The sequence below is a fragment of the Pyrgilauda ruficollis genome, unplaced genomic scaffold (assembly GCF_017590135.1).
Source record: "Pyrgilauda ruficollis isolate IOZ18807 unplaced genomic scaffold, ASM1759013v1 scaffold91, whole genome shotgun sequence".
NCBI lineage: Eukaryota > Metazoa > Chordata > Aves > Passeriformes > Passeridae > Pyrgilauda > Pyrgilauda ruficollis.
Genome location: NW_024531155.1, coordinates 425,124 through 443,488, shown reverse-complemented (window position 1 = coordinate 443,488; position 18,365 = coordinate 425,124). Strand labels below are relative to the sequence as shown.

Sequence of the window (18,365 nt, the reverse complement as noted above, 5' to 3'; positions counted from 1 at the left end):
TTTCTGAATCAAGGGTTTTGTGTGTATGAAAAACTGAGTCTCATGTCATTGAGGGAATAGGGAAGCGCAAACATACTGTGAAAAACTCTGTATTTCTTACAAGGCTTAACCATTCATGCGATTTACATTGCATTGTGAGTATTGACTGAATGTCCTGTGGTAACACTTAATGCAGAGGACAGCAAGACTTTTATTCCCAAATAAAGTGGGTTTGTGCCTTTGATTTTTCTCATGTTTTGAAGATTTGTTTGGGGATTTTTTTGAGCAGTGCTATAAAAAAGTTTGTTGACAATATATAACTGATAGATTTGTTTTGCCTGGAATTCCTTCTGTCCCTCTGGGTTTATTATCATCATCAACTTATTTGTAATAGTTTTGATTTCTGGAGCAACAGCAAATTGTATGTGAAAAGACTGCCGGGACATCTTGCAGAGACTTGCTGCAGCCAGAAGGACTTTTTTTTTCCCAGATAAATGTAATTATGTCAGAATTATTAATGCTTAGACTATAAAAAAACCTTAATGTTTTCCTTAGGGATGACTTCTGTCCCTGCCCTCTACCTCATTTCAAATATCTATGCCATTTTTATAAAAATGGTTAATATTACTGGCAAAGTTACCCTGGAATTTCTCTACTCCTGAGTTTCACTAAGATGTCACTTCACTGTGCTGCACTTGCAACATTGACCCTCAAATGTGTAAACAACTGTCTTTTGGGGAGTTGAGTTGTCCCAGTGAAGTTATTGGGCATGGCTCATGTGTCAGGACCTGTACTTTTGTCAAATTGATCAACTGCCAAAGAACTTGACGCAGAGAAAATGATAAAGGGTTGATTATGATTGCTTGATGAAATATGGGTTCTTGATATCAAATCTGAAATGAGACCTAATCTCAATGGAAAAATACATAATGCCTCTAAGAAGCATTTTGAAGCTGTATCAAATATAGCCTGAAGCTTTAGAGCATGTGTGAAATCTAGAATGAGCAAATAGATTTTTAGATTTTTAAATGTCCTTCAAAGTTTCATGAACAAAAATTCTGAAATGCTTCAGGCTCTCTCATTTGTGTGTTTAATTTTGAAATATAAATATATAAGCAATTTAAACAAAAAAGACCCTTGGAGCATGTTGTCAGAGGAGATAGGGAACAATTTCTTGCACAAGCTTAGAGAACAGGTGTGTATAGTTGCATTATAAGGTGTATATAGTTACATTTTACTGTATATAATTTGGTTTTATTCATGTCTAGTTGTGTCAGTTCCTGACTGGAGTAAATAGTGGAGGGATAAATTTGACAAAAAATTTGAAGAAAAGCATGCTGTGTTGTGGAGTGTGTCTTAACATGAACACAACTTTTAACTCTTCTGGTGGTGGGATATTCCTGTAATTTTACTGAGGCACAGTGTGTTTCTCACTTCTCTCATTCTTCAGCAGTACACAAACTACAATGCAACTTGCTGGGTGCATAGGAGGCTCATGCCTCAAAAAACTGAGATGTGATAATGTATTCTGGATTGTGTGGTGAGCCAGATGTCCTCAAAGATCCACTTCAGAGCCTCTTTCTAGGGTGTTGTGGTACCCTTCGTGTATATATGATTAGAAGCTTAGCTGACTACTCAAACAATTCCTCTCTTTATAGGCTGACAACTCAACCAATTGCACAGTTTATGTGATGCATCAAAATGGCATGGCTTGTTGAAACACATTTGCTTACTGAAATACTTATCAGGGCTTAATTTATTTAATGGCATTTGTGGTTATGCCCCTTGAACTGCTGAGAGTTCTCCAGCACAGAGCAGTAAAGCCAAGCACGTCTTAAGGCAAAACTGTCTTAAAGCTAATTTGGTTTATCCTCTTAAAGTACAGCAGTCACTGTTCTGCCTGAAGGATGTAGTCTCAGTATTTAAGAGAGAGTCTGACAGTAAGTCTTGTCCTTTCACCTAACTATTTCTCCACTTCCTTTGGTAATTCACTCTAGATGCTTTTTGTATTATCTTTGTGGGCAAAGACTAAGTGTAAGTTACTTAGAGTAACCTTTTCTTTAATGTATTTTAATAACAGTTTCTATTACCAAATTTTAAGATTAATTGAAACGAATCTTACATGTACCTTAAATAATAACTTCATAAAATAATGGGTAGATGCTAGAAAGTGAAATATTTATATGCAGATGGATGTTAGCTGAAATGTAGCTGTTGAGCATCAATATGGCATTGGCATTTCTGCAAAGCTGTGCTAAATATCAGCTGCAGGTAGAAAGACTGCATTTTTAGACACTGGATGCTTTGGGGAAACTCGTGGAGTGTTGTATCACTTCTTTCCATTGCATTTCTTGCCGGTGAGAGTGAGCACAGGTGTGGGATGGGTACAACAGCATTCTGGCTATTTACAGCAGTTATCTGGGTTATAGGGTAAAATTTATAGCACCAGCACTGTAGTTTCCAAAAATAATGTTTTCTTCCTTAATTTGATTGGAGTGATGATTTCCTCCTTTTCTAATGGATGATGCTCTTAGCTCCCACTCTCTGTTTGGTCAGGTACCTTTGCAATGCTGTTAAAAGTTGGATTCCCTAGAAAAGAAGCTTAAAGAGATGTTGCTGAATTTTTTCTAAACAGTCTAGCCTCATGATTCAAAACAACATATGTTACCTATTGAAAGGGAATTGCTGCCGTTTAAAAGTAAATGAATGATCTATGTTGTAACAAATCCCTCAAATATGGTGAAAATTATCTGCTTGCCACTTCTGTGTGTGTGTTATCCTGAAGCTGTCTGCAAAATGTCTGTGAAACTTCATGAGGTGTGCTCTGTGTGCAGGCAGATAACCAAGTGGAGCAGAACAGAAAACACTTCTATGAGCTGTCCCTTGAGTACGTATGCAAGTTGCAGGAGATCCAGGAGCGGAAGAAATTTGAGTGTGTGGAGCCTGTGAGTATCAGGGAATTCAACCTACTCTGCCTTTCATAAGGGATGGAGAAGAAATGCATTTGGACAAAAGCCAAGCTTTGCTTTCTGGAAAACACAATCAATTGAGTGACTTAACAGAATTTAAAGTAACTTGTTACATCTTTACAGATTCCTACTGCAGATAAATGTAACCAGGCATGTCAAATCTTACCTTAGTAATAAGAACTGATTTGGACCCACTGATGTTGATTTTCAGAAAATATGTGAAACCTTCTGTTGTACTGCAAAACCTCAATTCACACTGTGAGATAGACTAGAGGATTCAAGAATTGGTGTCAGGATTCTTGCCTTGAGTTTTCTAACCAATGAAATGTTATTGCTGACTAATGCAAGGAATCTAATTTTAAATATGAAGGTTGGACTTAGAGGCCTGCTAGTAAAGAATTGCAGATATAAATCAATTAGGAGGGTGCTGCTGGGTAAGAAGCCAGTTCCTGGGTAGCCTGATATGTTTAATTTCACTTGCATTTTAATCTGTGGAGAAATCAAGGTGTTTAATTTAATTTTGGTGGAAATGCTGCATGCACTGATGAGACTTTCTTAAATCTATGAGAAGAAATTATTCTAAAATTTTTATGAAGTGTAAAGTAACTTGGTATTTTAAATACAAATTTATAAAATAACAAGAGAACTGTAAGTGTAATACTGAGAATAAAGGGAGGATGGTTTGTAGAAGCAAATTCCATTCTCTCATGCATTGAAGTCTGTGATTTTAGGCCAAGTTTGTCCTTTTATTCTGATACAATTGCTTTAATGTAATAATGGAAAAAAGTTGCAAATGACCCTGTCTATTCTAATGTAGATAATTCCTGTGTGAAAAAAAAATTGCTAAAATACTTAAGGAGGAATAAATTGCTGCAATTATATTAGCATTGTTTAAAAAAAGGCAAAATCCTGTGAAAAGAGTGGTTGTGTGGGATTTTTCTGGTCTAGATGTGTTGGCTTTTCCTTTTGAAAAAAAAATATTTTTGAAAGATATTTTTCTAATCCTAAATAGCTTTGTATTTGGTTATTGTGTTTGAGGCTGTTTGAAGTTTCCTCAGAGACAGACTAGAGAAATGAATCTTCCAATTCTTTTCTTGCAACATGTCCTTTCTCATTTCTGAAAGCTCCTTCTGGATGGGGCTGTACTTTATGCTGCCTGATTTTAAACTTGAAGTTTACACTACTCTAGAAAGCTTTGTACCAAATTGTTAATTCCTTTTCCCTTAGTACTTAAAATTTATGGGTTTTTTTTTGCATTTGTTTAAAATGGTTTATTTGCTATATGACTTCAGACTTTTATTAAATACATTCTTTGGCTTGCTGTCTTTAGAGAGTTGTTCTTTTATGTCTCACTTGCTTTGTTCCAGCAACCTGAACTAAACAGGAGAGTTAGACAGGACTACACCTCATGCTGCTTCCAGTGTAGTACAACTTGATACTCTGTTAAATGGAAGTACTAAAGTCAGCATATGCGAAGTGGTTCACTTGCTGGTTCTGCCGAAGGTCAGATCTGTGCACAAAAAGCAGCAATGGGCAAAGCTTCCTTCTTCCAGCAAACCAGATGACTGATGTGACAGTCACCTCCACGTGGTCATTAGCAGAGAGAGGAATGACCAGGGAAATAGTAATGAAAGGACAGAATGATCATTACCTCCTTGTGCACAAATATGTGTTCCAGACATCACTGGTATCAGAGCAGTTGTAGGAAAAGGTTACATAGGAAAGTTTGGGAACATTTCCTATGGTCAAATGGAAAGTAGAGATCAGTTGTGAAATTCCAGAGACAGGACCATCCAAATGTCTGTATACATAGATCATGATTTGGATTTAAATATTACTCATGAAGTGTAGGCATTAGTGGAAATTTATTTTAAAATAATCGTTTTGTAATCTATCTTTCCAAAAAAGCCTATGTGCAGCAATTGTATTGAAGAAAATTGAGGGTTTTTTTGTTCTAACAAGTCTTTTTTTTCTATTTCAGGTGTTATCATTTTTTCAGGGTTTGTTCACCTTCTATCACCAGGGATATGAACTTGCGAAAGACTTCAATCATTACAAAATGGCCTTGCAGATAAATATACAAAATGTAAGTTGAGTCTACTTTTGTGAGTAAAATCACTTGTTGAAGTTGCTGCATGTGCAGTATCTGTATTGCCTACACTTGGAGTTCCATGTGAGTGCATTGCGTGTGAATTTTGGGGGTATGGTGCCATCTCCTGGATAACCAACCACATAACTGAACAAATCATCACTAATTCCAGCGAGTTCTTTGTAATTTCTAATAATACTGTAAAAAACAAGCATGAAGTAAAAGGCCTCCACTCCTTTTTTACTTTTTTTTGGAGATATAAATAATGCAAGGATTATTTAAAACTAGTGAAGTCTGTGAAGTCTGTTAAAAATGCATAAAACACTGGACAATTCAGAGTATGGGTAATGAAAGATGAAGTTTTCAGTGTTTTGGGTATGCTTTGAAATTGAGTAGTGGTGGTCAGGTCTGAGGGTCATTTCCCTATAGGTTTACATTATCCATAACTAGAAAAGGGAAGAAAAACAGCTGGTCACAGCAGTGTGGAGTTTGTCTTGCCACAGCCCTTTCAAACAAGAGCATCCCTGTTGGTTTGGGGTGCAGAACTCTGTAAGGACACTTGGTGTGGGCACCCATGGTGTATTTCACAAAATGATCTGTTCCTTCAAGGACATGCAAATGGGGTCGCCACTAGTTTAGCGTGCCCTCATACCAAATCTCCTGGTGTGACCTGGACTGGGAGAGCAGGAAACAGGGTGAAGGCTGAAGAAGTGGGACTGACAGAGTTACTATTCAGATGGTCTGTTTGCTTTCTTGAGATTTATGAAGAATAAAGCTTGCTCAGAGGAGCTTGGGTGTGCCAGAGGCCTCTTGGTAGGAAGCATGTCACACACCTTATTGCAAACAATCAATTCCTGATGGTGTATTTGTTTTGTTGACCTCTGAGGGCGTCTGGAATTAAGACACAGAAACTGCTTCTTGGAGAGGACAGTCTGTTTTTAGAAATGGCTTAACTAGCAGGGAGGCGGAAGGAAGGATTACAGTTGTTGTAATGCATAGTGACGTGATTCACGTGTCATGATACCATTCCTTTCATTTTCTTCCTGTATGTTCAAGTGTCAAGTTTTCTTTTGAGGTGATGTTTGGTTTGAGAAAGAGAACTAGTTAGTGTTAGCTTTGTAAGCAGACTTTTGTGGCAGAAGTCAGTGCTTGTGGGGGGAATGTCAGGCCAGACTTGCTTCTTCTGTGTGCTTAACAGGGTGAGGAGCAACTTAGAGGGGAACTGATGCCGGCTGAAACATGAGAGGGAAACTCTGATACAGTTTTGAAGAGCTGAGTTTCAGAATACAGATGGAAAAGAGCCAGTGGAGTGATCTGAAGAAGTGATGAGCAGTAATAAAGTAAGCTAATCTCAGCAGCTGCATTTTCAATTGACTGAATGGTAGCACAGTGTGCCCCACCAGATTCTGAAGCGCTTGAGCTTTGCAGCTCAAGTTTTGTGTATAGATAGAGGCTGTAGAGAGAAGGCAGAACAAAGCTCAAAAGCTATCTGGGGTAAAAGGAGAATAGAAGGAAGTATTTGAAAAGATTGTGAGAGGACATGACACATTCTCCTCTGTGCTGAAGATCAGCAAGACATTCCGAAGGAAAAATGATCTGGGGTTTGCCTGTGGTACAGCTGAGCTGCTGGCAGAACACTGGATTGATGTGTTAGAGATTGAAGGGTACAAGATCCAGTACAGACAGCCTAGCTGGATATGGAGAGTGATTTAAGAGTTGCCAGTGTAGCTGTAGTAGTTGCCTTTTCTTTCATTCAGGTTGTTTTTACTGTGAAAATTATCCTATGAATTTCCTCTCCATACCTTACCACAAACCCTGCCTTCCTCTCACTGCCCATCTCCTCCCCTCAAATAAAAGAAAGTAAAATACCCACCCCAGCCTTGTAGCCCAAGCTCTAGAAAGCTGATTCTTCCAAAAGTTGTGCTATCTATGCTTGTCCTGGGGAAAAGACAAAATAGGTGAGGCCGCATTTTCAGAAAAATAAAGGTGATTTCAGAATGCAAAAAGACACATAAGCACGCATCTGGAACTATATGCTTTCCTTAAAACACATGTACCAGCTTGGATTTTAAAGTGTTTTTCAGTATTTTCAGCTTGGACAGGTGCATATGTAGAGAAAACCAGTTATTACCATGATTGTTGTGGTTTTATTTGCTCATTTAGCAATTATCAGTGTTTTTCAGACCAAACCAAAGAGTTTCTTGTGTCAGGTGTGAGCTACTCTGTTGTTTTGTGTAGTCCTGTCATATAATTTGTGGGTGGCATAGTTACTTTCTGATTGTTTTTGCTAATATTCTGATAAATATTTTTCTTCCTGCTGCTTGCAGACTTTGGAATAAGTGCCATTCAGGAATAGTAATCAACTGAATTTCCAAGTTTTTTTTGGTTGTTTTTGCATGCTTCTGCTTGTGTGTGGTCAAAACATTTGGCACATATATAGTCTCAATCTGTATACACTGTTGATGACCTTCCTGACACTTTTTTCCTCAATTACCACAGAAAATCCTCTACTTCCTGTCAACAAGTAAGAGTCTCATGAATTAAGCCAATATATGTAGTAATATTTTTCTAAGGAAATTTCAATATTCAAATCCATTTTGCACTCAGTATTTCACTTCTCTCTGAACAGGTCAGTGCATTGCTTCAAAACCTACTCTGGCAGTCTTAGTTTGCTTTCCACAGTCACAGCAGCTGATATCTAAACCTCACATTGATTTTTAAGAATATCAGAAAACTTGGAGAGTAAATGCATATATGGGAATTGTGCTTTAGGACTAAATGTCCTAAAATGGCCTAGATCATTGTCTCTTTTTGTAGTTATTTGTGGTGGGTTGGCCCTGGCTGGATGCCAGAGGCCTGCTGCTCTATCTCTGCTCTCTCTAAAGCTGCTCTATCACCGCCCTCCTTAGCTAGAGAGTTTGTGGACCAAGAGCAGGACAGGGAAACCAATTACAGCCAATTTGAGGCAAAACAGACTTGACTGGGAGAATTCAGTTTAATTTATTACCAAATTAGGGTAGGGTAATGAGAAATAAAACCCAAATCTTAAACACACCTTTCCATCAGCCCTCCCTTCTTCCCTCAGTGGTGCAGGAGAGTGAGGATTATGGTCAGTTCTTCACACGATGCCTGTGCTGCTACTTCTTCCTCAGGGGAAGATTCCTGACACTCTTCCCCTGCTCCAGCGTGGGGTCTCTCTCACTTCAGACAGTCCTCCATGGACTTTATCCAATGTCCACAGGGACTTCAGGGGAATCTCAGCTCTGGCACCTGGAGCATCTCCTGCCCCTCCTTCTGCACTGACCTTGGGATCTGCAGAGCTATTCCTCTCACATATTCTCACTCCATTTCCTGGTTGCATTTGGCATTGTGCTGTTTTTCCCTTTTAAATACATTATCCCAGAGGCTCCACCATGGTCGCTGGTGGGCTCAGCCTCGGCCAATGGCTGGTCTGTCTTGGAGCTGTCTGGCACTGGCTCCATGGGACACGGAGGAAGCTTCAGTCACCTTCTCACAGAGGTCCTCTCTGTAGCCCCCCACGACAAAAAACCTTGCTGTGCAAGCCCATATGTGATTCCTATCAGCCAGGAAAAGTAATTCTTTCTTCCACTCTCATTACCAAAGGGTTTTTGCTGTCTTGTTTTAGACACGAAATCGTTTTGAAGGAACAAGGTCAGAGGTAGAGGAGCTCATGAACAAGATCAGAAGAAATCCTCAGGAACATAAAAGAGCAAATCACTTCACGATGGAAGGCTACCTCTATGTACAGGAAAAAAGTAAGGTGTATTTTTGTATTCCACTGTGCCCATATTGGGCATATGGGCAAGTCTTGTCTCTACAGGTTAACATGATGATGCAAAGAATTTACTGTTGATTAAAGAGTCATCTAAGTATATTTTCAAAGTTTCTAGCAGCATTGTTACTGTGGCTCATAAAAAAAATATTGATCTGAAAATGTGACAGGTTTTAGTAAAAGGAACTGAATTTGGTGAAGTTTTGTTTGACCAAAGAATGGATTTCATCTTATTTTTAATCCCTTACTAATGACCTCACCTAGAACTGTCAAACATTTGTTGTCAGCCAGCAACATGGGTTGTCAAGTTAGCCTCTGAAAATTTGGTTTGTTGAATATGATGAAATTGAGTGTCATTTCCTTGATTCATTGATACATTTTCATTACCTAATTGTGATGATAGGGTCAAATAAAGCAGACTATATGTTAGGTAGCTGGTGTTAAAATTCTTGCTGTGAAGGTGCATGTTGCATAAATCATATCCTGTCAACACTTCAAACAATTATAAATCTTTCTCACACTAGTAAAAAAGCCAAACAAGATGTAGAGCTCTTGTTGCTCAAGGAATGACAATTTATTGTAATTTATTATTTATTTTTAAACATTTTGCATAAATCATGTTTTTTAGAGGTTTGGCTTTATAGAGTGAAAAGATTCATTTGCAGACCTGTTTTTTAGGAAGAGTTAAGTAATAGAAGTGCAGAGATACAAAGGGTCAGAATCCAAGTTTGAACAGTTAGCATTAAGGTGCAAATCTCAGCAATAATATTTGCAGTAAGCTGGGCTCCAAAGGAAGTGTCTTCTGTCTAGGGTGTGTACTTATTAATAGGAGAGAGTTCTGGTGTCAGAAGTTGTGATCAGACCTTAATCATGAGATTGTTTAGAACCTGTAACAGAGGTGTGGTAATCTGTGGTTATTTAGCTTCAAGTTACCAGGTGTAAATCTAGCTTTCTGTGTTCTTCTAAATAAGGGGTATTTACTTTATAGGGAAAAATTGTTTTGTCTGTAGTGGAGAGAAAGATACATTAATAATTCTTTCAATTTTTCATTAAGCATAAGAGTGAAATACAACATGTATTTTAGAATGATAAGCAGTGGTTAACATTAGTATGATGTTGTATAATATTCTTAATTTGTATCTTTGCTTTAAATACTGCATTATTAGGAATTAACTAGGGCTCTTAAGTATCATTTTAAAAAGCAGGAGAGGAGAATGCAGAAACTGGAAAAAGTTCATACTGTTTGTTGCTTTTGTGTTATGTAGGGCCTGCTCCCTTTGGTTCCAGTTGGGTGAAGCACTATTGCATGTACAGGAAAGAGACAAAGAAGTTCTCCATGATTCCATTTGAACACAGATCAGGAGGGAAAGTTGTATGTATATTTATGTATTCTACTCTTACACTTGTCCTGTATTAAGATCAGAGAATGTGTCAGATAAGATTTGTCAGGTACTTTCCCCTTCTACCCTCCTTGCCCCTTTTTTTATCTTATGCAATTCAGTCTGCCATCAAAGGACATTAACCTAAAGTAGTGGACATTAACCTTCTATTAAATTATTAATGGATAAGAATTCTCCAGACGTTTCAGTTGCATCCTTTTAGGAGAGCAGAGGACCTGGCACAGATAACGTGCAATGTTTCACCATTTAGAATCTTGTTTATGAGGTCTTTAACTTTTTAAAGTATAAATCAGGAAAATATAACAGAGCTAGAAATTTCTTTATTAAATGATTCAGAGTTTTCTTTTGGAGATTTAAATACTAGAAGTGGGACTAGAAAAGTGGATAAGAATATAATTTGTACTGATAACTGAATGTAATTTCAGATGTCTTTAAAAGCATCTGAAATATTCAAGACCCAAGACTTTGTTTATCTTTAAATGGCTAAAATACTGAAATAATTGGGAATTTATTACCTTTAAAGATGGCATATTAAATGAATGTATTGATAGGGATAAAATGCATTTTGTTGCAAAGAAAAAGGAATCTGAATTTGGAAACTAAGGCTTGAGTCAATATGCCTGTAAATGCAGCACCCTGCTCTGTCTTCAGATTTGGTTAGGAGATCATGTTGCTGGAATTTTATCAAGTTATTATATCCTATTAGTTTCAGCAGAGGGGAGATGACTTTCATAATTTTGAGGGCTCTCAAAATGTATTTACAAATATATTGAATTTGGAAGAATCTTTCTAAAGCCTTGGAAAACCTGATGTACTGAAAATCAGTGGTATTTGGTTTCCTTAATCACTTCAGTACTTCTATGAATTTTTTATCCTAATTTGCTCTAGTTGTAATAAACCATTTTAGTTAGTATAGTATATAGTATGTGTGGCTGAGCATTCAGTATTCTAAAACACCTATGAAGCCATTTCTGCTGTATTAAAAGATTTCCCATTTGAAAACCCCTGCAGTTACTCCTTCAGTGACAGCCTTCTATGTCCAGAGATGCTGAATAAGGCAAGAGACAGTTAAAATGTACAGTTAATCCTGGTTTAATCTCGTAAAACTCAGACAGCATTCACAGATGAGTTTGTGATTCCTGGGTAAAATAAGATCCTGGTGTTGGTCTCGAAGAAAGAGTTGGTTCTGTGAGACATACTACAGGTAGTAAAGAACACTTCCTTTGTTCTAGTTGGTGTAGCCTTTACTATGGCCTTTGCTATGGAAATCACTGTGGCTGACATGAAATTGGAAAAGGCTCTTTGCGTGTTTATATTGTAACCAGTGCAAAATATTTTTGTTAGTTTAACTTACTGTGGTACTGAGTCATTCAGTAAAGTACCAGCTGAAATGGACTATTTTTAGATTTATGTTCCAGAAGTGACCATAGAATTTATGTTATTGTGTAGAAAAGTGAACTGCAAACATGGGCGAATTCTTTTGCAAGTGTCAGTTTTCAGTATAGCTTTTGCCATTTAATATAAATTTACCTCACTTGCCTTGTACAGCTGGCTTACTGGAGCTTATAAAAACTGGGTGAAGCTTATAAAAATTTTCTTTTCACAGGGTGATGCGGAACTTTTTGTCCTTACATATTGTACCAAAAGAAATACCGATACAATAGACAGGCGATTCTGTTTTGACTTAGAAGCTTCAGACAGGTAAGCTTGTGAAACACCCTAGGAAGAGCTCTTTTGAAGTAGTAATTAAAACTACTGCAAAATTACTGTTGCCTTTTCTTCTGATTCTTCAATCCTCAGTCCGAGTTCCAATGGGAATGGTCACTGGAGGAGCAGGCAAGCAATGCCATGGCTCACTGGGTTTTACCTCAGCTGTCTGTAGCAGAAGCAGAGAGGAACTAAACTCAAATGTAGACATTGCCTGAGCTCACATTAATGAAAAGCAGAGACAGATTTAAGAGGAGCTATTAAGAATTATCATAGTGAAGAAACATGGCTTAAATTGAGGTACATACAGCTATAGTGAAAGACTGATTGCAATAATAATTTATATAGTCATGACCACATTGTGTCACACTCCTGTGTTCCAAAATGATGGGTTGCTGAGGAGATATGCTGGATTTTCAGATTGAAATAAGGTAATTGGGATTTTGAGGCTTCTTGTGCCTGGTATAATCATCCATTGCATCTTGAATGTTGTTCACTCTCTTTTTGAAGCACCACTTGTTGCACTATTTCTAAAGAAAAGACTTGCTAATCTTTTTCTCTGAAGGACCTCAAAATTTGATAAACGTTGTCTTTCAACAGTGTTCTAGTCTTCCTTCATTTATGAAGGTGAGGGTATCCAACTTCATAAGGTACTCCAAATAAATTAGGCTGTGGTAATGCTACATTCTTTTGATGCAGAAATGGATCATATCTGGAATTAAATGCTAGATATAAATTGCTGAATTGCTGCTTAGTTTTTGCATCCACCCCCTCTGAGCTGCTATTAATCTATATGTTTGCTCCTTACTTACACCAATTAACCACATGCGAACTTATAATATAGTAGGTCTTCAAGTTTTATGGGCTTTTGGTTTTTTTTTTTTTTTTTTTTTTTTTTTTTTCCTGCATCAGATTCTTAGTGTTTTTCACTTCAAAAGCAGCAGGGCCAATGCTCTTGGGCCCCCCTGTCCTGTGATTGCTCATGGTCTGCAGGTATGTTTGTGATTATGTGCTCAAACTTTAATCAGAGTCTATGCTGAGCTTGTGTGAATACTCAGACTGGCCTGAGGCATGTTCATTCCTACAACAAGCAATGGGTAAAGGGATGTGAAACTCCCACTGCATCAAAAAACTTCTAGCCCACATGGCAGATGAGAAGATGCTCATTTCCAGCTCAGGTGATATTTTTCATCACTCTACAGCATGGTTTGAACTTGCATTTTTGAGTTGAGGAGGATGTGGTTTAGCTGTTCTAATGTCCCAACAGTATGAAAGGGAGTAAAGATTTACACTCCAGGCATCAGCTCTTCTTGGGTTAGTGCATTGATTGGTCAGTAGGGATAACAGATTTCAAACTGAGTCTGATAAAATTGCTAAAAAGTAGCGTGAGAAATGTAAGTCTGCCCCCCCTCTGTGTGGCATCTGCTCAGTGGGATATTGAGTTTGTACAGAGATGGATGGAGAGCAGGGTTTCCTTCATCCTGCAAAACACTTTTTCGTTCTCTTCTCAGGTAAAAGGGGGAAAAATCTAGTTCCTCTTTCTGTCTTGATATAATAGACACAATTTGATCTGCTGTGACCTTGATATCAGACATTTTTCTTTTAATAATATATGTGTGTAATACTGAGATGTTCCCATGGAGATTAGTTCTGTGCTGCAGGCCATTAGCTTGTTTCCTTGGTATCAATTCAGGGCACACTTATCCCTCAGCTTGTCCAAGTTAAAAAATAACACTGGGATTGACAGCTGGACATGGGATTTTCTTCAGTATTGTGCTTTGGAAGGAGGCAAGGTCGTAAAATTTTAGGGAAGACATTTAAGTAGCAAACATTCAACCTTGTGTGTGACTTAAGCATAACTTCGAGCTAGCTGAAAATTTGCATCTTTTTCTTTCAAAAGGAATGCTGAGATGGTTGTATTTTCTTTAAATTCTGATATTTATGGCTCTCAGGGTGTTAAGATTCTGGTTAAATCTCTGGGAAGTGCTATTTTTCTGTTTCTAGTACTCCATCATGTTTACTTGAAAGTGACTAGTGGTAAATATAAAGAAATTTAAATTTTAAGGAGAGAGCAGAAGTCTTCTAGGATAGGAAGAAGTTATTTTATTGATAAAGAGCATTATCCTTCTGAAATACTACCTGGATTTAATTTTTTTTCCAATACAGGACAAAGAGAGAAGGTTTTGTTTCCTTCGACTTTATTTTGAAGACAAATAAATGATATTTCTTGCAGCATCTATTGAGTTGGATGTATTGCTTCCAGGTTGATACTCTGATACCTTGACAACTGTAATTTAGTGAAAAGAGCTAAATGGTTGCAAGCTATGATCATTGTTGCTGCTTTAAAGATGAAAATTACATATTGAGTTAACAAATTCCATTTTTCATCTAACAGCAATACAAGTCCAAGTTTATTTACAATTTACAAAATTCAGTAACTCCAGCAAGTGTTGGAATCAGCAGGTGATCAACAATGAGCTATTTCAAATAGTTTGAAGATTGCATTAATTTTCCTTTTTCCTCTCTGTTCTCCCTATTTCTTACTGCATGTATCACTTCTATACCTTTTATTTTCAAGATCAGCAGTGTTCAGTTATTAAGCAAAAGAAAATGAACCCTGACTTTTAGGGCAATGGGCTTTTGCTTGTAGTTTGAAATTGAATTTGACAAGCATTTTTTCGTTGTTTATGAATGCAGTTACCTTATGTTGTTGGTACATTTGCAGGCCTGGAGTTCCTGTGACCATGCAGGCATTTTCTGAGGAAGACAGGAAGCTGTGGATGGAAGCCTTGGATGGAAAAGAAGCTGTAAGCATAATTTTTAAAATACTCTTTTTAATGGGGAATGCTCTCACCCTCTGCTTTCTGATCCCATTTTTACTTTAATAAACTGGCATTATGTAGTTTGCAAAATGAGAGATTCAATGAATAAAGGATAAAAGTGAAATAAAACTCAGGAGAGATGAGTAACTTGGTAAAGCTCAGTGTAGATAACTGCTAATGCTGATATGAGAATTTTTCATTGTAATGACAGCATAAATTTTTATAAATGGTTTCCCATCCCAATGATAATATTGGTGTTGTAGAAAATGTGTAGTTATAAGCATGTTCACTTAGTCTTATGCTGACATGTTTCATTCCAGTGGCAAAAGTGTGTTACACGGTGTTTTTATTTTACTTTTTAAAACCAGATTAAAAAAGTTCTTGTCAATGGGACTGAGGTTGTACATGAATTTGCTTAATTTCTGTCTCTTATCAGGAAACAGGTCTGAAACATTGAATTGAAACACACTATTTATTCTTACAATGATAAATATATTGGTCTTGTGGGCCAGAAATGGTGGGGTTTTCTAGACAATGACACAGTCACGTGTCTGCCCCAATAGTTGTTTGATTGACCTCATTGTTACACTAATCTGGTTTCATTGCAGAGGTGTTCATTACCATGATATGTTGGCTGAGCTGGACTCCCCAATAGGTTGAAAACTTCTGGGAAACCTAAACTGGAACATAAGTCCCAGGAATCATCACATTCTTAATAATTTGAATGACCTTGAAACTGTGGGAATTTAACCTGCAGAGAAACATAGGAACATGGAGCACATAAATCCCAGTTAACTGGCTACAGCCAGTGCAGTGGCTGTAGCTGACATTGTTCTGAGGGAGCACAAACCTCTGGTCCTGCTGTTAGAGCTGCTGGTGGTGCTGTGTTCTGGCTGTAATCGGCTGTATTTGTGCCTACTGAGCATTAAGATTGAGAGTATCTTCTTTTTCTGGTTTCATGAAAGTCTTTAAAATAATGTGTCTTTTTTACTCTTTTTGTGTTAGCTGCTCATCAACTTGAATAGAATGAATGCAAAACAAGAGGGAAGTAAGTATTTGAATTAGCATTAAGGCTGATTTTGTTAATATTTTAAAATTAAGAAAGACAAAGAATTTTTTTTCCACCTCTGGAACTTTTTCCCCCTTAATTATTTTGCTTTTGAATCTTGAGTTTTGAATATTACTTGTAATTTTTTTAATTACAAGTAATTAATTAATTTTGTAATTAATGGATTTTCATACTAACTCAGTACATATTGTATAGGACTGGACATAAGCTGGAGAAAGTCTGATTGTTTTTGCCAATATACTTAATGCCTGAAATTGATTCAAGGGTGAATTTGTATGTAAATGCATCATAATTTCTTAATCCAGTTTGTGTGTACATTTCTGTTAGAATGTGAAGGTATCATTTTAAAAGCAGTTGCAGCTGAAGATCAAGATTAGCAAAAAAACTGAATTTGTACATTTAAAATATAAACCAAAATATGGAAGTAAAAGAGATGGCTTTCTTTACACAGCATTAGTTTTCTTCTGTTGGTGAAGTGTAAGAGTGAAAACAGGTATCTTTCTTTGATTATGAGGCACTTTATGCTTGCTTTTTTAAAAACTTGAAATTGCTGATTCAAGCTGGATCCTGGTGTTTTTAATAGAAATTTTTCCTCAGATTTGTCTTTTCATGGTGCAAGACCAGGTCCCCAGGGGCAAGAAGGCCAGATGTTTGGGGGAAGGGAAGTTTTGCAACATAAGCTTTTAAATGAAGTTTTGATGTGAAGAAAAAGAGTAAGAGAGGAACAACAAAGGAATGCTGGAGCTCAGCTGTTGTCCTGTTCATGCATCTGCTTTCATGTAGTCAGATCATTAACTGCTGTGAAATGATATACATGTGTCCTGTATCTTTAGTGTGGGAATTTCTTTGGCTGAGGGTAGGACTCAGTAAAAGCCCTGCTGTTGATAATTATGTTTTTTCATCATAAGTACTTCCTTGTCCCATTTGGTGAACTCTCTCAGATGTTGTCGATGTTGCAGTAAGTACTGTTAAATTCCATCTTGCATCTGCCAACATGTGTAACTAATCAGAGATCCCATTCTTCAAAGGATGCTGCTGTGAACACATTCACTGAAGCCACTGTCACCAGAACAAGCCTTTACTTCAACTAGGCAGGCTTGTTAAGGAGAAAAGCAGAATTTCTCTACAAAAAGTGATGTATTCTTCCAATTTCAGAATATTTATTGTTTTGCCTCAAAACTACTAGCTTCATGATTAAGTCTAGCCTTACTTTCAGTGAAAGACACAATTATAATGATGCTTTTAAACTGTTCAACCCTTTTTATTTTTTTTTTTTTTAGGTGCACAGTTGGATAAGATAGGGTTCACCATCATCAAAAAGTGCATCAGTGCTGTTGAAACACGAGGTAATGATCAACCCAACCTGTTTGTGAAGAGGGTGAAGCAGCTGGTCTGCTGAAGAAGGTGGTAAAGTCTCCTGTAGATCTCTGCAAAAGACTTTACCATGGAAGACATTTCACTGATTACATTGACCAAGACAGGAGTCTGACCAGTCTGTCCTTTTATGCATGGCTTTCTTTCAAGAAATGTGTTTGCCAGAAGTGCTCACAAGTGGGGAATAGCACCTGTCTTGACAAAGGGAGCCAATCTTTGTGCACAAAAGCTAAGAGAAACCTGTTGTGTTTTGTAGGCATTGCCTGCACCTTTGCTTTGCTGTTCAGAGTAATTTATTTCAGTGTTTCATTTCTGAACAGGCAGGTGATTAACAAAAAGTGTTGAAGTACTTTTCATGGAGTTAGTTTCACCCCAGGGACAAAGATGCTGTCAGGATTTATTGTTTCATATACTCATTGTTGTACTTCCAGAATTGGAGATGGAGGAGAGTAGTGTGCAGACAGTATTCAAGAGGTATTTGGGATTGATTTTGGAGAGGCTCTGCTGAAGTGTGTGCTGACCAGCCACTCTGAGGCTCACTGCATTGTACATGGCATTGTGTGGAGAACCAGCTTGTTTGGTTGTGATTTTTAAAAAAAGAAGTGAAGGCATGAAAGTAGGTAAGGTTACAATAGATTTCTCAGTTTGTTAAAAGAGATGTAATTTCTCTCTGCATTTTTGTTTTCTCCTAAATTGTTGACTTTCCCTCCTACGCCCAAAGGGGACACAGAATTTTTCACAGACTGGATCTTTTTTTTTCTGGAAGTCTGGCATTGCACAGGGCAGAATACTTACATCTTTCTGTGTATCGCAGTCCAGCTTAAATAAGATGAGCAGAAGAGCAGGTTTGTGCTTGCTGTCAGTGCAGCATCTTACTGAAAAACAGTGTCTTCCATGCATACGCTTACTATACAATAGTATTAGGAACATAAGCAGACTTTGTGATACGTAAAGTTTTGCATTTAAACAGCAAGAAGTATTTGAAGTCCTTTTTCTCTTACACCTTTTTGTATCAGTCCTGTCTGATGCATTAAAGATGTTATTCTAGATTAGGCCATATTTTATCTGTTGTTATTTTTGTTCATTCCATTCTTTTGAGTATTTTTTCAGATAAGTTTGCCTGTCTCGTCACTTTAAAATTTAAGTTACTGGCATTTACAATC

At 37.3% G+C, this 18,365-nt stretch overlaps 1 protein-coding gene across 2 annotated transcripts in view; it reads left to right on the top strand.

Moving 5' to 3' along the window:
• ARHGAP10 (Rho GTPase activating protein 10) overlaps positions 1-18,365 on the top strand; it is a 139,008-nt gene that overhangs the window by 57,350 nt on the left and 63,293 nt on the right. For both annotated transcript variants that reach the window (XM_041489271.1, XM_041489270.1), the window contains 8 exons: positions 2,814-2,924; positions 4,930-5,034; positions 8,684-8,813; positions 10,096-10,202; positions 11,837-11,931; positions 14,663-14,744; positions 15,765-15,807; positions 17,109-17,174. In XM_041489271.1, the coding sequence (XP_041345205.1) occupies positions 2,814-2,924; positions 4,930-5,034; positions 8,684-8,813; positions 10,096-10,202; positions 11,837-11,931; positions 14,663-14,744; positions 15,765-15,807; positions 17,109-17,174 (739 nt within the window). The remainder of the gene's footprint in view (positions 1-2,813; positions 2,925-4,929; positions 5,035-8,683; positions 8,814-10,095; positions 10,203-11,836; positions 11,932-14,662; positions 14,745-15,764; positions 15,808-17,108; positions 17,175-18,365) is intronic.